General features: G+C 49.3%; 1 protein-coding gene across 1 annotated transcript in view; it reads left to right on the plus strand.

Moving 5' to 3' along the window:
* The first annotated feature begins 400 nt into the window (after nt 1-400).
* GRIK4 (glutamate ionotropic receptor kainate type subunit 4) overlaps nt 401-23,462 on the plus strand; it is a 126,969-nt gene continuing 103,907 nt past the window's right edge. Inside the window, exon 1 of the mRNA XM_053963370.1 lies at nt 401-519. Coding sequence (XP_053819345.1) covers nt 438-519 — 82 coding nt within the window. The 5' untranslated portion in view covers nt 401-437. The remainder of the gene's footprint in view (nt 520-23,462) is intronic.

Genomic DNA, 23,462 nt, shown 5'->3' on the forward strand with positions numbered 1-23,462 from the left:
TAAAATCAGAAGTCAGTATTATATAATGAGCTGCAGGCTGCTCTGAGTGGAAAGAGAAAGGGGGGGGTGGGTGAGAATAGAAGTCAGAGATGTGACTCAATATTGATTTCCACTTGTTTTTGTTGAAACGCTAAAAATGCCAAGATGAAATATTTGGACTTTTCCTCGTGTTTCTTTCCTTTTTTTAATTTAATTTTTTTTTTTTTTTTTTTTTTTGCAAGGATCTCTCTGCCCAGTTGCATTCCAAATCTTGAATAATTCATAGTCTGTAAATAGCTTCCTCCTCCTCGGGTAAATAGAGCTTTTGTCTCCAGTGCTGGGCGAGCTGAGTGATGCTGCTGGGGGAGAGCAGAGGGGCTCACGGCCGGGTTTTGTGTCTCCCTGCAGAGTTATGTCATGCCCAGACCACCACAGGGCTCCATGAGGATTTATGGAAGATGCTCCGTGTCTTGGCGCCTCTGGTGCTCCTTCTGCTGTGGCTGATGAGGATCTGGGCCAGCCCCCATTCCCTGAGGATTGGTGAGTGCTCACCTGGCTTGGGTCTGGGTTTGTTCTTCCTATTTGCTTATTAGGAACTCCTGCTACGGTTTTGCAGAAGTCAAATCTTAAAAGACCTATTTAGAAATTAATAAAGCCCAGGAAAGATATTTGGCTGTAGTAGTAAGGTTGGTAACACATAAATATTTTTATACTTATATCTACACCTATGCTCACACAAGAGCAAAACCAGATGTACAATTTACTGTGAAATATTAATTAATATTAAAAAAAATCTGCAAAGGCTTTGGTAGACTTCCAGTCAGATGCTGGAAGTTATGGCAGTATCACCAAGTTCACAGAAACAGCACTGGCTTGTACCTCTAAAACGTGGTGTATTAGCAGAACTCGACCATTGGAAGAAGACTGTGGTATTTTTTAACACATATTCACTGTCTTCCCACCAGCCCTCACAATTGTCCTTCCTCTGATGAGCAGATCAGAGAGAAAAAGACACGGAGAACCCCTGAGATTTTACAGCTTAAAAAAATAATGGAGAAATGACTCAATATGATTAAAATGTTTTCCCAGTGACGCTCTGGAGGGATTTTTGGAGGGGGGAATCCTCCCTGCCTGGTGGGGTGAACCTGTGCAGGTGGGGCTGACATTGAGTGAAAGGTTCCTCCTGCACTTTGGGAATGTTCTGCCTCTAGTTTGTACATGAAATGCAGTTTATGGTGAGCTGACACGCTTGCTGAAGTTCCTGCATTTTGGGAATGTTGTCTCCTTCCTTTTGTAAATGAAATTGAGTCTATGGTGAGTGGAGACGCTGAGATCCTCCCTGAATTTTGGGAATGTTCTTCAGTTTGTACATGAAATGCAGTTTATGGTGAGCTGACACGCTTGCTCAAGTTCCTCCATCCATTTTGGGAAAGTTCTGTCTTTAGTTTGTACATGAAATGCAGTTTATGGTAAGTTGACACGCTTGCTGAGCTCCTCCCTGCATTTTGGGAACGTTCTCTCCTTCTTCTTGTCAATGAAATTAGTTTATGGTGAGTTGACACACTGCTGAGCTCCTCCCTACATTTTGGGAATGTTCTCTACTTCTTTTTGTAAATGAAATGCAGTTTATGGTGAGCTGACACACTTACTGAAGCTTCTCCCTGCATTTTGGAGATGTTCTCACTTTCCTTTTGTAAATTAAAATAGTTTATGGTGAGTTGACAGAGTTGCTGAAATTCCTCCATGCGTTTTGGCATGTTGTCTCTTCCTCTTGTAAATGAAATTAGTTTATGGTGAGCTGACACAGTTGCTGAGCTCCTCCCTGCACTTTGGGAATGCTCTGTCTCCTGTTTGTAAATGAAATGCAGTTTATGGTGAGCTGACACGCTTGCTGAAGCTCCTCCCTGCATTTTGGGAATGTTGTCTCTTCCTCTTGTAAATGAAACGCAGTTTATGGTGAATTTCGATATTTGTGTTGGTTCTCATGGTGTTGACGTTGCCCTTCCTGTGTGAATTCAAAGTCCCCCCTCAAAGAGCCACTGGGGAGCTAAAATCACCCCCTGCCCTGTCCTACCCCCTCCTAAACTCCACATAAAATGAAATATTTCTCTCAAAATAATACATTTGCCCTCCATTGATGAGCAGGGGGTGCCAGAGCCCAACCTGCCCCAGTTCAAGGGTGCCACAGGAGCTGTGAAAACCCCAAAACACCCCATTTGCAGGGAGGCCCCATGAGTGCAGCCTCCTTTGGGCTGTGCAAAGAAGCTCAGGGGGAGGCACCATCATTTCCCTTGGCTGCCCGTGCGGGTTAGGGAACAGAAATGCATCCAGAAACCTCGTAATGGAGCTCACCTCCCAGAACTGACACTTTGCTGTGCTGTTTAGAAAGGAAATTGCTTCCCCTGGCTGCTCCCCCTGCAGCCACCAGCTGCTTTTATTAACTATTTGTTGCAGATAAGCAGCCAATCCATTCCTGTCCCCATTTGCAACTTTCACAGGTGACACACTTGAAGTAAAAATTGCCTCTCCCCTCTGCTGGTGGAGCATGAGGCAGCTCAGGAAATATGGGGAGGGAGGGTGTGAGCTGGCAGGAGCCTGGGAAGGGTGGCTGGGTGTTTTATGTCCCTGGAATCCCTGATTCATGTGGAGCACTCCCTGCACGCTCCCAGCCCTGCTGCCTGCATTTCACCGTGATGGGCACGTCCTCCACTCGAGCCAGCGGGCAGGGATGGGGATGGAACGTGAGTTAGCAGGATGCTGAAAGGTGAAAATCCTTCCTTTTGCTTTGTGTCCCGTCTTTTTGGGGAGCACTGTGGGGTTTTTGGGAGGGCAGAATAAAAGAGGAGCTCCTCTGACAGCACAGAGCTGCAAACCTGGGGTCAGTTTGTTTCCCACCTCCCCAGAGTGAAAAGTGAAGGTCCTGAGGGACTGAATGAAAATCCTTCCTTTTGCTTTGTGCCCCACCTTTTTGGGGAGCACTGTGGGGTTTTTGGGAGGGCGGAATAAAAGAGGAGCTCCTCTGACAGCACAGAGCTGCAAACCTGGGGTCAGTTTGTTTCCCACCTCCCCAGAGTGAAAGGTGAAGGTGTTTGAGACCTGGGACTGTGATTTTCAGCTTTTAAGGACTGGAAACTCAAATCTGTGCTGCAGCTTCCAGGTGGCAATGGCAGCTGCCTTCCAGCTTGCTTTGGTTTGGGGGGGTTTGATGAGTGTTGTTCCTTCACGCCACAGTTTCATTTTTATGGCGCCTCCAACAAAAAAGTTAATAAAAATAAAGTGCAGAATAAAAAGAGGGGGAAAAATATTACCAGCAGCCCTGAAATCATTCCCAAATGCATGCTTTTGGCAAGGCAGGGAGATATGGTATCTAGCAACATAAATCAATGCTCTGCATAAGGAAGGAAAAACAGGCCAGCAAGAACATTTAAATATTCAAAGAAAATGCGAGAAAATGTTAAAACAATCCTGAAAACCATCTGATAAGGGGCTGCTGAAATGCAAGGGGATGTGATCAGTAATGGCAGGTGAGCTGGGCACTGTCAGGGTGGGTTCTTCACCAGGAAAAAGAGATTATTCCCTGCAGCTCTTGGCTTCCAGGCAGAAGGGAACACGGTGGTGCTGAGTCAGGGACACTTGGCTTGGGAACCGAGCCCTGAGCTTCCCTGCTGCTGCTTTTTTGGGGTTTGGGGTGGATCTTGGCCCTGGCAGTGGTGGAGTGGAGAGGCAGCAGATTGCTTCATCTGGGAGTGAATTTCTGCTGGCCTGGACAGGACCCACAGCGAGTGTTGCATTGCAGTGAGCTGGAGAGGCGTCATCTGTGCAAGGAGCTGAGCAGAATGTGGGCCACAGGGTCACCTTCCCCGTGCCTTTGGCTGCAGAGGAGCAGTCTGGAGGCTCCTGAACGCTCTATTTCTCTCCTTGATACACAGAGGGGGAAAACCATCAGGGCAGACTTGTTTTTTCAGCCTTACATTGTTTGTTCCCTTCTGATGCAGCCCTGGAGAAACTCTCCTTGTTCCTTTTTTTTTTTTTTTTTTTTTTTTTTTTTCTGGAGACCTTGGTGAGGAAATCCAGGTTGTAAAAAAAAGCTCTGTCCAAAATGGTGATGGTTTACTGAGAATGTCTTTTGTCGGTCAGTTCCCTGCTCTGTCTGGGTGGATTTATTATCTCTGTGGACCTCAAAAGCTGGGTCTGATCAGGGAGGGAAGGAGCAGGCAGGGATGGGAGCGTTCTCAACAGCTTTAAGAACTCTGGGAGGGAAGGAATTGCCTCCAGGCAGCTTGGAGCCCTTGGAAGAACCAGTGCAAGGCCTCCCAAAATATCCTGGGAGCTCTTGCACAGGTTGTGTTGCATCCAGACACCCCAAAAAACAAAAATCATCAGCTCCCCCCTGCCCTCCAGGGTAGCATCTCTCCTGGCCCTGCTTTCCTGCAGCACACAACGTGTGTGGGAGCAGTTCTGGGTTTGTTTTTCGCCTGTTCACTCATGCTGAAGGAGGTGTCAGGAAATTTGCCTGAGTTATTTACTGGGTTATTTACTCGGCCTCGCTGAGCAGAGTGTGGGGGCCCTAAATTGGCATTCTCTGGCTTGATTCATTGGGTGTGCTAAAGAAGCTCATTTAAAATTCATACCCTGGCCAAAACTGTAGTTTATCCATGGAATTGCCCTCACCAGGAGCAGGATCAGGATCTGACAGAGGATCTGCTGGCAAACTCCTCGCAAGGCCTCCTGTACCCTTTCAGGATTTCCTCTGCCCGTGGAAATCCCTTCCCTGCCTCTGTCTCCCAGCTCTGCAAACTTTACACAACAGCTCCAGCATTTAAGGGCGTTTTTTGGGGTGAAACTTGATGTTTTCCTGCCCCATACCCAGGGATGGTGCATCCACCTCTGGCTCAGCTGTCATTGCTGGCCCAGAGCTTTGTGGTTCCATCCCCCAGAGAAGCAATTTGTGGTCCAAGTCCTCATGAACCCCTGCCTGATGCTGGGGTGTCACTGGAAGTGTCACTCTGGGTAGTTTGTCCTTGTTTCTAGGCATGATTCCAGAATTCTGGAGTGCCTGAAGGGCTGTGAATCTCCTGTGCCTGCTCTGATGGTGGAACTAGAGTCACAGGATCATGGAATGGTTTAGGTTGGTTTAAAGATGCAGTTCCACCCCCCTGCCATGGGCAGGGACACCTCCCACTGTTCCAGGCTGCTCCAAACCCTGTCCAGCTCGGCCTTGGACACTTCCAGGGATCCAGGGGCAGCCACAGCTTCTCTGGGCACCCTGTGCCAGGGCCTCACCGCCCTCCCAGGGAAGGATTTCTTCCCAATATCCCATTTAAACCTACTCTTGTTGAGTTTTAAGCCATTCCCCCTCATCCTGTCACTGCAAGCCCTTGTAAAAAGCCCCTCTCCGCATTTCCTGCAGCTCCTTCAGGCACTGGAAGGCACAATGAGGTCACCCCAAAGCCTCTCTTCTCCAGGCTGAACAATCCCAATTCTCTCAGCTTTTCACATCAAGAAAATGTTCTGGGGGACCCCCCAGAGCTGTGTGAGACCCGTGGCACTCAGCTGTGTGTGCTGGAGGAGGTGGGAAGAGGCAGAGTGGAGCTTTTTCTGCATCCCAGTGTTTGTGAGGTGCCCCTTTATTCCCAGCCCATCCCTCTGTCACGGCCGTGGGTAGCAGAGCGTCGTTTGTACGGCCCCGGATCCCCGTGCAATCGCCCTCCTGAGGTGTTTATGATACACTAAACCACTTCTGCAGTGAGGAAAGGCCCCAGAGCTGCCCTGCTGGTGCAGTTTGTCCACAGGCGTGTCTGAGCTGGAGGGCTGAAGGCAGGGAAGAACGAGCATTAAAGACTCGTGAGGTAAAAATGAACAATACCGGCAGTGGAACTGGGGATAGCTCAGTGCAGCTCCCCCAGGACACACAGAATTCTCCTGCAGGCACTGCGGGGAAGATCCCACAAGGCAGAATCAGCATTTTAAAGGGTGCTCTGATGATGAAGGTGCAGGCAGTCCCTGGGTGCTGGGGAAGGAGGACGCTGATGTCAGCAGGTACCAAATTCTTCCTCCCAGGTGTCGGGAGGAGGTGGCGGAGGGGGGAGAAACCCAGCTGTAGGCTGGCAGTGTGGCTTTGTGGCAGATTTTGTGCCATCCCCAGCTCCCCACCTCCTGTTTGCAGCTGGCTCACACAGCTTGAAACTCCTCTTCTCCCTCCTGCTGGAAACATTTAACACGCACGAAGCACAAACTCCATTCCTGGTGTGGCTCTGCCGTAGCCAAGCCCTTTGTGGATGCTCCTCATGGATCTGGGATAAAGTGGCCGTGGATTTGCTGTTCCCCAGCAGAGAAATGGCCTTACCCTGGCTTTGAAGCCAGCCAGGCTGCTGTGATCAGCTCAGAGCACAGGAACAATCTGCAGGGCTCACATGGTGGTGCTGTTGCTGGAAAACCTCTCCACTTGTCATGAGGATTAGTGTTTAATCCCAGCCTGGCTTGGGGAGTGGGGTGGGAGGAGGGTGTAGTTATTGGGATACAATATTAATATTTCCTCCAATATTAAAAAGAGCCAGTTAAGTTCATTAAAGCGAAGTAGGTTTGTAGTTATTTATCATTTGCTGCTGGGGACTGGTGAGAGGTAGAGAAAAATACAATATTCATCTGCTCTCTGGTCTTTTAATTTTGTTCTGATTATTCTTCTTGGAGAGCGATGTCTTATTTATGGGTTTTGAGTTATGTGCATAAATAGTTTTTTTTTTTTTTAATCACCTGTACAGATGCCAAGCCCTTCAGCAAAGCCTCATTTAGACTTACAGTGAATCACAAATGGTTTGGGTTGGAAGGATCCTAAAGATTACCCAGTTCCAACCCCCTGACATGGACAGGGACTTCTTCCACTGGGTCTGGTTGCTCCAAGCCCTGTCCAACCTGGCCTTGGACACTTCCAGCACCCAGGGGCAGCCACAGCTTCTCTGGGCACGTTTTATCCTTGGATTCTTTGCAGCTGACCCAAGGAATTCTGTTCCTGTGCTCCAGCACTGGGAGGAGTGGCTGCCACTGCCCCATCTCCTTCACCCTCCCTGTCCTGAGCCATCTCCTTACAGCCACTCATCCGCAGAGACTGCTCAAGGATAAAATGGGATGTTTTTTTTTCAGGAAAAGGCAAACTGTTCAAAAAGGGGCTGGTGACTGGTGCAGTCATTTATCTACCCTGCTTTTCTCTGGAATGATCTGGTGAAAGGTGTTTTCTTGAAAGCTTTTGCTGCAGGACAGCAGGGCAGGGTGCTGAGGCTCGGCTGAGATTGTTGGTGGGCGCCGGGCGGTCTCCAGGAGGTTTGCACGCTATTCCCACTTAACCTGTGGATGCAGCTTTTCCCGGGGCTGTGCTCAGCACCCTGGCAGTCTGCAGAGGCAGGAGGAGGCTCATTAGCACCACGGAAGTGTGAGAAAAACTGCGGGAGGAGCGCGGGCGCTTCCGAGCGGGAACCGCGATCAGCCGCGAGCGGGTTCCTGAGCGGTGTGGAAACCCCGAGGGATGCACAAACCCCGAGGGATGCACAAACCCTGCAGCCCTGCTTGGCTTTGTCTCAGGGTCTGCGGTGCTGGGATGACCCCGAGAGTGTAAAAGTCCTCGTTTCCCAGCCCATGCAGCCAAAGAAGGAGTCTGAAATGTGTAGGATTGAGTTCTCAAGGTTGTTTATTTTCCCTTCTCTAGAACATTCTCTCTCTGCCCTGCTGAGCTCTGTCCAGCAGCTCGGCCATGGCATTCTGTCTGCCCTCAGGGCAGTGTTCACATTTTATACCAAAAACTCCGTGTGCCGTGGTTACAATAACGTGCCAATGTCTGTCATTGATGTTGGGCAGTGTGTCTGTGCCTTAAACCAACAGAAAAGTGTCACCAGCACCAGCGAGACATGGAGGGCAAGGAGAAGGAGAAGAAGGTCAGGACACGCCCAAACCCCTCCATCTTGTCCCCCTGAACCCCATTCTAAAAATCCCCAAATTCCACTTTTTCACCCTGTGTTAACTCAACTACCACACCACTCAAACCCTTGTGGTTTGTAATTCCTCACACAGAGTTGGCAGCTTTTTCCACAGGCTAAAATGGAAGCCACAGGTGTTTTTGACTTCGTGCCAAGGTCTCCAAGCCCCCTCCAGGGTCTGGAGCCAGCCAGGGCAGCCAGAGGGATGTGCTGGACTCTCAGTTTTGGTTTTCAGCACTGAGAGGGGCCTTTCTGGCAGATTTGGTACCCAACAGGACTGGGTACCAAAGGAGGGAGGGATCGGTGGCTTCCTCCACCGTGGAGGTTTGTACGCCCAATTTTACGGGGTCAAGGTTGGATGTGTTTGGCTTAAAAATCAACTGAGCCTCATCCTGTAGGGAAACTCGGTGGAAAATAGAGGGGCTTGGTGCAGAGTAGGGAAATTCCATGGAAAAAAGAGGGATTTGATGCAGAACAGGGAAACTCCATGGGAAAAAAAGAGAGATTTGGTACAGAGTGGGGAAATTCCATGGAAAAAAGAGAGATTTGGTGCAGAATAGGGAAACTCCATGGAAAAAAGAGGGATTTGGTGCAGAACAGGGAAATTCCATGGAAAAAGAGAGATTTGGTGCAGAGTAGGGAAACTCCATGTGAAAAAAAGAGAGATTTGGTACAGAGTAGGGAAACTCCATGGAAAAAAAAGGAGCTTGGTGCAGAATAGGGAAACTCCATGGGAAAAAGAGGGATTTGGTGCAGAGTAGGGGAACTCCATGGGAAAAATAGGGATTTGGAGCAGAGTAGGGGAACTCCATGGAAAAAAAATAGGGATTTGGTGCAGGGCAGAGTGAGCTGCCCTGCCAGGAGAAGCTGTCCAGGCACCAGGCAGACCATGCCCAGCAAAGCAGTGCCCCTTGCCTGGCTTGGGAGGGCTCTGCCTCTCTCCAGGCTGCAGCTTTGCCACATAAAACATAATGAGCTCCTCGTCTCCAGCGGAGGAATCCAGCACTATAATAATATGAATAATAAATAATAAGCAGATTTATATTTTAAATCAGTGCCACAGGGCATGGAGCGAGGAGGGACGGGGAGGGAGTCAGCCAGACAGATCATCTCTTTCCGTCTTTTGCACCTCTGTGGCAGAGTTATTTTTCCTGATCTGTTCCTATTCATTAATGTCCGAGAGGCAGGTTATATTATCCACCCCAGGAGGCCTTTAAGCTTTGTTTTTATTCATTATATATCCACATACATATTATATAGATATAGATCTCTCTGTGCAGAGCAGCTGGATGGGGAAACCGGCTGGTAGTTATGGAAAAGAGCCACGTTACTTAAGCAGCAAATCAACGTTCTATTTCTTCACTCTCTTGTTTATTGAAAGCCATTTAGCCACCAACACGGGGGAAGCTGTGGTGCCCCTGGGCACAGCAGCAGCTGCTGCCCTGGCCTGTGTGGCTTTGTGGCTTTGGAAGGTGACTGGGTTGGAAGCAGGTGCTAATTCAGTAGGAAAAGGGAAATTTAAGGAGAGGAGCCAGGGGTTGGTCAGTGGAAAGGTGACATTTATCTCTTCCAGGCACAGTCCTGAGCCGTGGCAGGGTGACAGAGGACAGGCATGCATAGGTGCATGTGCAGAATTCTGTATCAAAGGTCTGGTTTTTTACATTTGTTCCTGAATAATAAACACTCTCCCGGAGCCAAGGATCAGGATCTGAGAGTCGTGTAACTTGTTTTATATCTAAATACTGTTCCTGCCCCTGGGCAGCACTTTGTGTATTTAGCTGCTGAGCCACTTTCAATACAGATTTTTTTGTTTCACACAGAGGAAGCTACTGATAGCAAGATCTACTCTGCAATTTCTTTCATTATTTTTTCATATATATATATGAATAAAAAAGTCAATTACATGAATGAAAGATCCTTGGTTGCCTGCCTAAACAGCTGCCAAAATGAATTCCAACTCGTAGCCAAATTCAGCAAAGCTGGAGTTTCTGCAGAGAGCTCCAGAGTGGCGTGAGATGGGATTGTGCAGGAGGCTGCATTACAGATTCCTGCTGCCCAGCCCCTCGCCCCTGGCTATCCGTGTGGGCAGCCAGCAAGGATGGATTTCACTCCTCTGCAGGGCTGGATTAAATCTCCTCCTCAGAGCCGTGCTGGGGTGAGAGCCACCACCCTGCCTTGGCACCCAGAGCACCTGGAACTTGGTGCCAGCCTCGGTGATGCTTGGAGCTCCAAATCCCTTCCTCCCCACAGACCAATTAACCTGCCTGTAAGGAATCAGCTGAAGTGAGCAGGAGAATTTTGGGCATGTGGGCAGGAGCAGGGTGGAGTTAGAAAACCTGGATAAGCACAGAGGGGAGGCAAATCCTCCACAGAGGCAGGAGCAGTTCTGGGAGTGACTCCTGAGGATGGGGCACCTCTGGATGCCTGGCTGAAGAGCATGTTCCTTGTTTTTAGGGAAATGCAGGTCTGTAGTGACCACAGTGTGATCTGAAGGTCCTTTCTGGGCAGTGAGGGGGAGGAGAGCCTTGCAGATTTTAGGTAGATGGCCAATTTCCTCAAGCTGAGTTGAGATCAAGCCGAATTTGTCATCTGGGAGCTGTTGGAACCTTTCTGGGAAGGACAGGGAGAGGATGGCAGATGGGAGAAGGAAGACAAAAAGCCACTCCAGGTCCAGCCTGTCGGAGCAGAGCTGAGATCCCCACCCTGGGAGTGCAAGGAAGGGCTCTTTGTGCTCGGGGTTTATTCCTCCTGCTCTGTTTCTCTTGGCACGTTCCCTCGTCCTTGCTCTGTGGATGGGTTGGTTGCAAGCTCAGGAGCTCTCCAGGCTGCCACGTGCCCAGAGCTGAGCTCAGTGAGGTGTTTAAGCTGAGCTTTAGGCACTGCAGGGCTGCTGGGCAACCTTCCCAGAAGAGGAGCTTTGACCTAGCAGGGCACTTATCTCGAGTGCCCCTCTGCAGCTAATTGCTGCTGGCTCGGTGTCAGATAAACACGGCCCCTGAGAGGCTGAAATCCCAAATTGTCCTGGCTCGGATTCAGCAGCTCCCACTCTCCATATCCAGGTGTTAGGGACACACAGCTCTTGGAAAAGTCCCAATCCCAGAAGTGGAGAACAAGCTGCTGACAAAGCAGGGGGAGTGGTGGGTCCTGCCCTTCCCTTGCCCCAGCTTTGTGCTCCTCTTCCTCCTCTTCTCCCTCGCAGAGACCTCACTGTGATGAGATCCAAGCTGAAAAAAAAAAACAAAACAAAACACTGGGGGAAAAGAGGAGAATGGAAAAGAAAACCACTGGGGGAAAAGGGAAGGATGGAAAAGAAAACCCACTGGGGGAAAAGGGAAGGATGGAAAAGAAAACCCACTGGGGGAAAAGGGAAGGATGGAAAGGTCTGAAAGAATGAAATTTGTGCTTTTCTGTGGGATGTCAGCTGTGAAAAGCAGTGGAGCACGTGGGAGAGAAGGGCAACACCCAGGGCACAATTCATGGCAGAAAGGGCTGGGAACAGGCAGGGAAAATGAGAAAATGGGAAAATGGGAAAATGGGAGAATGGGAAATGGGGGCCTTTTGTTATTGGGACAACCATCCAAGAGCATCATGTCACATTAGGGTGGCATCATAGCCCAGAGCCCTTCTTGGGGGTGTTATTTGGAGAGGAGAGGAGTGTGGGCAGTCTGGGAAGCAGCAGGAGAAGATCCAGGCTGGAGGAGAGCTCGGAGAACGCAGATGTGACAGCAGAGAGGTGGAGCTGGGAGGCATCTGAGAGCAGCAGGAGCAGCTCAGCCTGGCCTTGTCCTGGCTCCAGCCCTGCCAAAGGAGGGCTGTGGATGTCAGGAGGCTGCAGGGAGGGATGGCTCCTTTTCCTTTCCATCACTAATGAATTCCTCTCGCACCTCCAGCCACTGGAGGGGCTTGGAGAGACTGAATGGAACTTTATGTGAAAGTGATGGCTGAATGTCAATGCTGCTGTTGAAGCAAATTTGGGAGCTGGAAAGTGCTAAAAGAATTAAGGTTGTTAAACGGAAATAAGTCTACTTGGTTGAGATAAAATAGGGTTTAAATGAGTGAAATTATCAGTGGATTAGCCTTGTTAGAGCACTGCCTTATTTAATAAACTGGGTTTTAATCTGCTGTGAGCATTCCTGAAGGGAAAGCTCAGCCTGTGGAGATGCAGGGATGTGGTGGAGGGGAAGGACCAGCTGTGCCAACATCCTCTAGAAAGGAGCCACAGGAGCAAGAATTTGCCCAGGAGTGCTTTGTACTCTCACAAGAACCTCGTTCACCGCTTTACAAGTGTTGATCTTTCTTTGAGTTTCTCTTGCTGAATTGGGGTGGGATCACCTGGATACCTCTGGGTCCCTCGTGTCCCTGGGGAGCATTTTCAGTGCTGCATCCTTTTGGGGTAAATGGGTGCACTCAGAGCTCCCCTGGAGCCCTGGCAAGGGGTGATGCAGAGGGAGCAGCCTCTTGCTGCATTTAGGTGGGAATGAAAATGCTGGAAACCTTGAGTGCTGCAATTTGACCCAAAGAGAGAGTGTAATAATTATTAATGAGCGCTGATTACCTGCTGCTGCAGGAGCAGAGCAGCCACAGAGGAGCAGCCAGGTGCTCTGGGCCAGCTTTACCTGGCCACCTGGCTGAATGCAGATGTCACCTGTCACCTCTCATGTGCTCCTGACCCCTCTCTCTGTAGTGACAGCTCCAGATGCTTCCAAAATTGCCTGTGGAGGGAAGGACCTGATTTCTCTCAGCACTTTTGGGACTCTGCTCTTGGCTGCTGTCACCTCTGAGCCTGGAGGTGACAGTCCCTGACCTAGGGGGGAGCATCTGGAACAGGGGACAAAAGCACAAGGAGGGATGAGACTTGACTTTCTTCTTGGTTGTGCAGCCCTAAGGTTTCAGAACATTTTGTGTTCTTTACTTGGAGGATGCGTGAATTTTCTTTATTTACAGTCAGTTTTGAGAGAGAACTTTATCACCCCTTCTGTAAAAAACTCTTTCCTGATATCCAGCCTAAATTTCCCTAAATTTTAGCCCTGAACCCTCTCAGTGCCTGCTGCTCCCCCTGCGAGTGCACCACCAGCACCTCTGATCTGCTGCTGCAGAGAAAATTTGAAAATTCTGGTTGTTTCTAAAGGCAGTGTGCTGCTATTGGACATGAAATGAGTACACAGGAGCTTGGTGAGTTCAAAGGAGAAAAAGAGACAGTTTTATTCGAGCATCTGGTATTTATAGAATTCCAAAGGTGACCGTGGATTGGAGGATGGAATTGCCACCTCTCCAACCACACTGGTCAAACCAATATTCCATCAGTTCTCTCCTCCCACAAAGAAGAATGCAAAACAATCATTATTTACATGGACAGTGCGTGAGAACTCCAGTAGAAATAAGTAAACATTATCAGAAGGCATAGAAAACTTTTAAAAGAACTTTAAAAATTTCAGTGGACAGAACATCCACTGAATATCACACAGAGTTTTTTGGCATTCTTGGTTCACTGAGGGCCCTGCTACAGTGGCAAGAAGAACTTTCTCTTTCCGGCCATGCTCAGAAATCCCCTGATCTTAATGATCACAGAAGATAAAGCAAAAAACAGTGGAGTTGACAAGGAAATACCATGCAGTGCTTGTGCAAAGTCATAAACAGCCCGTGTAATACCCACCCCAGATGCCCCATGAGCCCCAGCTGCGTTTTTTAGGGCCAGGTGAGGCTGCAGTGGCTTTGCCCAAGTCTCCAAGTCCCCAGCACGACCAGTCTTTGCAGGCCCTGTGGTTGCCCAGCTTGGCACAACTGAGGAGCATCACCATGGCAGGAGATGGTTCTGAGCTGCCCAACTCAGATTTTGGAGCAGAAATCTCATTTTCCTCGGCTGTGGCTGAAACCCTGCTCTTCCCTCCTGCTTTTAAATCCCATGGAGCATCTCATTAGGAGCAAATGATGCCTCAGGCAAGTGGAGCTGTAGAAAAGTAATCTTTATTAAGCACCCTCAGTGGTCAGAGCTGCTTGATGAGCTCTGGAGTTTTATTTGCAGGCAGCATGGGTTGTTGTTGGGCAGGAAAAGGCTTTGAGCTTCCTCCAGTCCCTGTTTTCTGTTTCTGCCCTCAGCCCCTCCAGCCCTGCTGGCAAAGCTGTCGACACTGAGAACAAAATGAGTGGAAGAGGCTGGGTGGGATAAGTCAGGAACATGAGAAGGGATTCGAGGTGCCTGCAGCTCATCCTGAGCTGGACACAGACACAGATTTCCCTGGGGAAAAAAAAAAAAAAAGGTGTAAAGCACCCACAGAGCAGAACCCACTGCTGGTGATGGATTGAAGAGCTCTGGAAAATGAAGCAGGCCACGGGGTGTGGGTGAAGGTGTTCACACCTCGGGTAACCATGAGGTCGTTGCTGCACAGGGTGGGATGTTTCCAGACTGAGCTGAAAATCTGGGATCTCTGCTGCCTTTGCTCCTCCTTCTTCTCACAGAGCTCCCAGAGCAGCTGTGGCTGCCCCTGGATCCCTGGAGTGTCCCAGGCCAGGCTGGAGCACCCTGGGGTGGTGGAAGGTGTCCCTGCCCATGGCAGGGAGATGATTTTAAGTTCCTTTCCAGCCCAGCCCATTCTGGGATTTTATGATTTCCTGGTTGCTGCCCTTTTGAATGACAAACTGTGGCTGTTTGTTGTCCCGGGGCTGTCAGATTTCATTGTGAGGAAATGAGAAGCATTTTCAGGCATTAGCTGGCAGCACGGAGAGTTTTAGAGTAGCAGTTCATGCCACTGAACATGCTTTTGGAGGATGTGTCCTCATGCTTGGAGAATCAATTAACCTCGAAAACATTTGGTGGCTTGGTTTGAAGAACACTGGCTCTGAGAATTTCCTCTCCTGCTGCTAAAATCAGCCACATTCAGCGTGAAGCATGGATGGTTTCTAGCACTGAAAGGTGAAGTGAGAACAAAAAAAAAAAAACAAAAAAAGAGAGAATAAAATAACAGCATAATGCCAGAAGAAATGCAAAAAAAAAAAAAAAAAAAAAAAAAAAAAAGGAAAAGAAAAGAAAAGAAAAGAAAAGAGCATGTGTGTGACTAAAACCCTTCTGAAAACCAGTCATTTGCTGAATATATTTTGTTTTAAATGTCCTGGCTCTGTTCTCTGCTCTTCCCCACCCTCCCCATCTGGAAAGCATCCAGCATTATCCGTGCTTGAAAAGGCAGCACTGGCTGTGTGTTCTGCCCGAGCCAGCACCTGCAGGGAGCTGCAACAGGTCCCTGTCTGCCTGCTTGGTGTTTTTGGAGCTTTTTTTGGGGGGGGGAAAGCAGAGTGATCTGTGCACAGCAGTGGGGAAGGGCATCCTCACCTGCTCTGCTCGCAGGGTCAGGACAAAAGCTGCTCTGCTTCTGGAATATCATCCTTCCCTACTGCTTTTATGGATTTATCTGCCAGAGCTGAATTAAAGCAGCTTTGGGGAAAAAGTGTTGCAACCTCCTTGACCTAAAGTTCTCACCCCAGCAGCTTCATCCTTCCCTGTTCCACCGTGGGCTCTGGGAGCATGGATTTTGCTTTCAGTTGCAAAAAGTGAAAAATACATTGGGATTTAGTGCAGGCATTGCTGCTTACATCTCTCACCTCTGTCTCCCTTCTGACTCTGGCAGCAGAGCTCAGCCCTGGGTTTTGAGGAGCTCTGCATTAAGCATTTCCAGGAGAAGCACCAAAGTCTGGCTTCTCCTTCTCAGAAAACCATTCCCTGGGCACTAAATCAGAACGGCTTCTCTTAGAAAGCTGAGAATCAGGAAATGTAAAATTTTAGCTTTGGGTTTAGGTGTTTTTCCAGGCGGGTTATCAACACCTGAGCAGGTGGATTTCTTGTTGCACTGAGAGCACCAGAGGCTGAGAGCTGTGGTTGTTCTACAGGGTTCTGGCTGGTTTTTTTTCCTGCTTTTTGTAATCCTGGGCACGCCACACTCATGCTTTGGATTTCAGTCTCAGCTTGCTAATCTGCTTTCTGACCTATAGAAGAAAATAGCTGGTAATTATTTGTTTACTTTGTGCAATTCAACTGTGCAAGAGCTTCCTTAGAAGAGCCAGGCTGGGTGATTAGGAGGGGAGGTTTATTTTATTTTGGTTTAGTTTATTTTCCCTGGCACGTTGTCTTTTCGTTTGGAAGGGCTGAATTTTTTGCAGGGAGGGGGGGTTGCCTTTTTTAGGAGGATTGAACTCCATGGCTGGGTCAAAAAATGAAAAATTAAGCAGAGAGGGGTTGTGGGGGGGTGAAAAGTCAATTTTTATGTGCTGTGTTGTCAGGTTTTGGGAGATGGGGCTGGCCCGAGGCTGTGAGCACGGCAGTGTCACCCTGATGGATTTGGATGGACTCTAAGGCACAGCCTGGGCTGATTTCCCCCCACGTTATTCCTCAAATTCACTCTGACTCCACGCTGCACTGCAGTTCTGTGAAAGCAGAAGGGTGCTGAGCATCCTGCAGACAACAAAACCTCTCTTCTGGGCTGGGATTATTCAACTAATCTCGTGATTATGGTGATAATCCCCTTTGCAGTGACACCCCTCTCCAAGGAGCTTTTCCCTCGGGCCCTTCCAAGTCCCAAATCCCATTTTCTCCTAATGCTGAAGTGCTCTATATTAAATTAAGGCACTCTCAGGGATCAGAGGTGTAAAAGTCCTGTGATATTTAAAGCTCTGGAGTCTTTTGCCTGACTGACCCTCCTGGGGCTCGTGGTGGGGATGGAGGAGAGGGGCTCTGCTGTTGGAGAGGAGATGGATTTTCATATTTTACCCCTTGCTTTTGGAGCAGAACAAGCTGTGGAGAGTGCCACAGCCTGGCCAGTGATACCCTGAGGGCCAGATGATTCCACGTAGGATTTTCCTGCGGGGAAAGCAGCTCCTTTCCCTCTCCTGCTGCCAGGTGCTCGGCGGCAAATAAATATTTTGCTCACAACTCATTGGAGGTGGCATCTAACCAGATGTGCTCTCACTTGGTGAGGCAGGAGATTTATTTGGTTGTCCATTTATAGCTTATTATTTCCTGCTGTCTCCCCCCTCCCCAGCCTAATAGCAGTTTGCTATCCACCAGGGTATACATTTTCTTCTGATTAAGTGCCGCTTAGCCGTTGGCTGCTTGCTCATTTTACTTTTATAGACACATTTACAGAGGCACAAGCGCCCAGGAGCAAGGGTAAGGAGAATGGAGACTCGCAACAGCTTGATTAGATTGGATTTTAATAAAGTTTCCAGCTAAGCTGCAGCACAACTGTTCCTCACTGTGCTGATGATCTCCAGAGGTCCTTTTCAACCCTGATTATTCTGTGGTGCTGGACAAGGGGTTGCACAGCTCCTCACCTGTCAGGTGGGAGAGAATTCCCATGGAATCGTTGGCCAGCAGGGATCTCTGAGCTCTGCACACCTCCGAGCTCATCTCTCAGGGGCGAGGAGAGAATTTTTTTTTTCCCATCTTTCCACAGCTGCTAATTAGTCGCAGATGATGAGATAATTTATAAAAATTAGGAGCGATTTTCCCTCATTGTGCTAATATAGCTTGGCAATAAAACTGCTCTTTTGAGGGGGTGACTTTTCCCTAATGCAGGGATCAAGGCTAAAAATACATCCCCGCGTATGTCAGCAGAGAGGGGGAGCGTGCTCCATCACCCCACGCAAGGAGCTCCTCCAGAAGTTCATCAGAACCACGAGAACGAGCTCAAATTGAAATGCAAGTCCCAGCCTGGCTGTTTGGGAAGGAGAAGTTTGATGGTGTCACCTTGGTGGCAGGGATGAGGGAACAACCAGGACGCAGCTGCTGTGGCAGGAGGCCCCGGCGTGGAGCAGCCAGCGCGTGTGACGTGGGGGCTTTGGCAGGGAATCAGCGCAGGGCAGGTCGCTGCTCCCTCTCCTCCCCTGCCCCAGCGGTGGCAGGAGCTCAGTGCCAGCTCCCCACGTCACCAGGCAGGAGCAGCAGCCCAGGGACAGCGACAAGAGCAGCGTTTTGTCTCCTGTGCAGCACCCGGGGGAGTAGGATGCAGGAGCCAAGGGAGCAGGGGGGTGCTCAGCTCCCAGCTTTGCCTCTCCTGTGGCACTGGGATGTGCTCCCCGCAGAGCTGGGGTTGAAACCTTTCTCGTGGGTCCCCCTGATGGGGAGACCCCGAAAGAGTTCTGTGTCAGGAATGACAGATGGACAGGACTCTTGGTTTTTCGATCTTTATTTTCGCTTATTAGAAGTTCTGCACCTCCATACTAAAAACCCCAAACTCCAAGATTTCCACCCTGTGATAAGCTGTACTACTTTCTGTTTCACACACGTAGATTCCAGTTCATCCCAAAGTCTTGGACGCTTTCCCCATGGACGAAGGTTAAAAGCAGAGTTCTCCTGGGGGTCAGGACATCTCAGGACAGGCAGAGAAACTTTCCCTGGGTTCCAACAGGCTGGGGCTGAGGCGTGGTGCTGGGATTTGTTCCCAGGGCCATTTTTGTGTTGGCAAGGTGCTGTTTGCCCCTTCAGCTGCTCCAGGATCAAGCCAGGTGCGCGTGTTCTGCTCGGTCTGGTGGGAACTGAGAAACTCGGGGGCTGCTGTGGCAGTCGTTTGGAAAAAGCCATTCATTAGGCTGAGGAATGAATTTTCCATGGACTCAGAAGGCCTCCAGCACTCCCTCAGGCTCCTAATGATTTTGTCACAGTGTTAATCCCTCAGGTGAGCGGCGGCATTTTGATATCAGCAAACAAATTACGTTTTCTGCGCCGATAACCCAGCCCAGAGTCAGGCATGAGAGCAGGAAACAATCCCTCAGTGTCTAATGGGCCCTGCAGATCCCAGGCAGGGCTGGATGCAGCCACGCTGTGCAGCTCCCTGTACCCCGTGGCATTCCAGGGAATGTGTGTCTGCACAGGACACCTGTACAGGCACACCCAGGGAACCTGGTTTGGTTTTTTAGGGATGCTCAGGATGTCCCTTCCTGCCTGGAAATACGTATTTTGAGAGGCAATGCCTGTGCTGGTGAGTTTCCAGGAAGGCAAATCCCAGCAAAATGGAAGTGGGGAGGATCAAATCAACTATTTTTTTTTTTTTTTTTTTTTGTTTTTTTTTTGGTTTTTTTTGTTTTGCAATGGGTGATTGAGATGTTGAGCTCAGAGGATGTGATGGGTACAGAAAGTTTTCATGGATTTAAGGGGAAACTGGTCGAGCACAGGGGAGAGAAAAGCACTTAGGAGTTATTAAATATATAAACAACATCAGTTTCAGGAGTTTCCTAACCTGAGAGTAGCCCAGGGCTGGGAGGCTATTAGCAGGAATTATTGGATGGACTTCTGCTTTGGCAGGAACATTTGTTCTTACAATCCAGATATGAGGCAGAGGCACAGAGAAAATGAAAGGAATTGCCTGTAGCAAGCTCTCAAATTAGCACCTCTGTCTCCCCTGCCCCAGCCTGGTGCAGTGTCCATCAGGGAAGTGTGGAAATCTGCCTGGGCTGTTAGCAGCAAACAGAGGAAAATTGTGGCAGCAGTGACACGGTGACAGAGAGCAAAACCAGCAGCATCAGGGTTGGGAGCAGCACCTGGGAGCTGGAAAATTCAGCTTGGAGTCATCCCCTGGTTTAGTGGGAGCAGAATTCATGTAAACCTGTTTGGGTTTTGGCACATGAAAACACCCCTCTCCCATTCCCACAGTTCATTTCTGCTTTTGAATGCCGTCCTTAAATATCTCCTTCATCTTTAAATGCTTCTGTCCTGTGCTTTATGGTGGGATTATCTTGCTCTCCCCATCTCTCCTACCTCAGCTTTAGTTTCTAGGCAGAGCAGGCTGTGTTCATTCAGCCTCTCTGGAGATGTTAATACACAATTCTCTCCAGCATTTTATTGCTCTCCCTTCTAATTTAAGCTTCTTCACACTTTTGGGTGCCTTGCTTTATCTCTGTCAGACACAGAGCCATGAGCACAACCTCGCTGGGACTCCATCAGGAGGACCCCTATGCTGGCTGAATTTCATCTGTGATGTGCCTTTGAACCTCCCCTTCCAGAGTCCTCTCTAGTTCAGTCTCTCAGGCATTTTTTCTTCAGTTTTCTTCATTTTTTCTTCTTTTATTTTTCAAACTCAAAGCCTTCTGATGGTGCTGCCAAAAGCTGTGTGGCCTCAGGCTCTGCTCTTGTCCAGCATGAGTGAGGAAATTGGAGTGGGGTGTGCACAAGAGGCAGAGCTGGGACAGGGGCATGAAAATTCCCATGAAAATCAGGGAATTTGAGCTGGAATTTGGACCAGCTGGGCTTGCATCCTTTAAATCCTTTCTTCTGGCTGCAAGAATCTTATCAGTCATTTATCAGCTTGGATATGTCGTAGCTATTTATCTAGGTAGCATAATAAATAATCCTGATTTACATAATCCATCCAAACATTAGCAAAGTTGTGATAAAATCTGATCCTGTTGTGCAGGGAGCCCCTCTACTTTTACTGTGTTGTCCTTGTGCCTTCATTCCTTATTCTCAAATTCCTTATGTTGCATGCAGAATAATTTGGTGTATTTTCTAGGATCCTTGTAAGCACAAATATTTGGTCATTATTGAGAATCCAATTACAACGCTAATTAAGTTTTTTTGCAACTGGAAACAAATGTTAACTTGCAAAGACAAAAATGTGTCTTCACTGTGTTTGAATTCCTCTGACTATCAATGGAATTGGGATGGGGTGGGATGGGATGGAATTGAGTAAAATGGAATTCCAGCTGATCCAGAGGCTGCAGGGGGGTTAGGAAACCTTCTGTGGATCTGGGAGTGTGTGACTGGTGCTGTGATGGCAGTGTGCAATGGGAGAGGATGAGGAGGGAAGCACTCTCCTCTCATTAGCAAGTGCTGCTTGCTCTTTAAAGGGGAAAATCCAAACCTCCTCAGCCCCCTGGCCCTGCAGGTCAATAAAATGAACACTCACTAATGGCTGAATCGGAGACTCGACAACTTCATTACACTTGTAAAATCAATGGCCATTACCCAGCTGAGCTCTGATCTGAGCTGCAGGATGTCAGCACGGCCTGGGAGCTGACACAGGTTTGTGAAGATGTCTGGAGCCCATTAAGACACTTTTCCTGACGGGCCAGACCTCCTGTGATCTTCCAGCCGTGCTCCCTGCAGGGCAGTCCCACCGGCACAGCCAGGTGAGCTGCTGGCAGAGGTGCCCAGCAGCAGGCAGGCCACGGGCAGGGCAGCAAGGCCAGCTCATGATGTGAAAGCCCACGCTGCTGAAGGGCTGCTGAGGAGAGTTTGTAGCTTCTGGACTGCTGCTGGGAGGCCTGGATGTAAATGACAACGCAGCTAATAAGGTCTAATTGGCTATTAAAGGGGGAAGCAGCCCTGGAGATGCTGAGGGCCAATTAACCCTGGGAGCCTGACACTGCTGCTGTGCAGTGATGTGTGAGAGCCCTTCATAAACACAGAAGGACGGGGCCACTGGAGGTCCTTACCCAAATCCTCTGGAAATTGCCGGGGTGTTTCAGTGCTCACTCACAAGTGCTCACCTGTCTTTGTAGTCACAGTGGATTCAATGGCTGAGCAGGGCAGGCACCCCCCTGCAGACACCCCGTGGGCATCAGAGCAGCCCTGGCGAGGTGGAACTTCTCAGGAGGCTGATTTTTTAAGCTCTGCTCAGCTCTGAGGGACTAAAAGCCCACTAAGGTGAGGTGGAACTTCTCAGGAGGCTGATTTTTTAAGCTCTGCTCAGCTCTGAGGGACTAAAAGCCCACTCAGGTGAGGTGGATCCGTAGGGAAGGCACATTCCTTCATCAGGCTGTGATGGAGCCAGTGCCAGTGAAAGCAGGGACCAACCCCAGGGCTGGGGACCAGGGGGAGGGAGGAATTTGCCCTTGGAATGCTGAGATGGATCCTGAGCAAGCCAGTCCAGAGCCTGTGGGAGCCACCAGGGGCTGTGGGAGGCTCAGTCAATCATTCTGCCTCAAACACTGTCTGAGATCAGGGCTGTGGGGAGCCTGGGGTTTTGACACAGGCTTGTTGCTAATTTGAATAAACAAATTGTGTCTAATGGCTTTGTCTTCTAATTGATGCCAGTGCCTTCTTGATAAGGGAAAACAGAGATACTCAGTGTTGCAAAGGGAGCTACCTGTTTTCACATCTGTTCTTCTGCTAGGAGTGGGCAGGCAGAAAATGGGATTGGGTGGATTTGATGAGGAATTGGGACTTGGGAGTCTCAGCATAATATGGGCCATGTCTCAGACTTTGGAGTCTGTTGCATCTTAGTGACGTTGAGGGTGGCTTTGTGTGCTGCTGCTGCTCATCTTCTTGCAGTTGACTTTAATCTAATTTTTGCATTTAAAAAATGTTATTATTTCTAATTTCTGCATTTTTTGCTGCTCTGAACTCTGACCTCTCTGAAATCCCAGGATTTCAATCCAGGCAGGAGATGAGCTCACAGATGGGGCTCAGCTCCTGGACCTGGAGCAGCTGCAGGCTGATGTTCTTTGTCTCCTGCCTGGCTTTTTGCAGGGCAGAGAGAAGGGGACTGTGCCTGCAGGGTCTGTCCCACAGTGACACCCGTGGCTTGCACATCTCAGTGAAGAAATGAGGCTGATACTCTGAGAACAGCCCAGTTCTCACTGCAGTTTTCCAGGGAAAGCAGGATGGGGTTCCTGTCCTCATTTCTGGTGATCCCCAAGGATGTCTCTCTTGTCTTGCATCGAGGAAGCAGCTGGAAAAAAGATCCGGTGCTGACCTCAGCATGCAGACAGACTGATTTGCACCTTCAAACCTGCCTAAAACACCTTTGAGTCTGTCTGGGCCATGAGACTCCGAGTTTGTGGATTTGCTGATTTAGAGGTGAGCTGGGCTGAGCTGGAGCTGGCGCTGACCAGAGCCAGGAGGGGCTGGGAGCCCTCAAGGGGCCCTGCTGAGCCCCTGCCACGACCCTTTGGGCTGTGGGGAGCAGCAGAGGGGCCTCAGGGGCTGCTTTTTCTCCTGACTCAGCTCCAAAAGAGACAAAAGCTCCTTCCAGCCGCACAGCCGGGAGTGCTTGGCTGAAATAATTTCTGTTACCTTTTATCTGCCTCAAAGGAACACTTAAAAAAAAAATCATCCTGCCCATAGCGGGTAACCTGATGAGCCTAATTTGGTGGTATGAAAACACAACCACTTGGAGGTTTCCAATCCATGTTCTGGCTAATTAGATCCACTTCCCCTGCCAGCTCCTGCCCGCTGTGCAGTGCTGTGTGTGCCCAAGCACCCCAGCACGAGCAGGAGTGTGGTGCACGTTGGTTAATGTGCATTTTGGCTGACGGGTTTGGGAGCTAGGATTGGTTTTGTTCGCTGTCAAGCCAGGAAAAGAGGCTGCACCAGCTCCAGCTGTAAAGCAGCCCCCGGTTCCCCAGGCTTGGGGGAGCCTGCTGCTCCCTTTGGTGACGCCGTTGAGCAGGACAGGAACAGAGAACTCCACATCAGAAGGCCAAGAAAATGAACTCTCTTTATTTCAAATGTACTGCTCTATATATAGAGAGCATCGTGCAGACTAATTTCATTGGTCTTAGAGTAAAAACATCCCCACCATTGGTGTGCAG

The sequence above is a fragment of the Vidua chalybeata genome, chromosome 23 (genome assembly GCF_026979565.1).
Source record: "Vidua chalybeata isolate OUT-0048 chromosome 23, bVidCha1 merged haplotype, whole genome shotgun sequence".
NCBI lineage: Eukaryota > Metazoa > Chordata > Aves > Passeriformes > Viduidae > Vidua > Vidua chalybeata.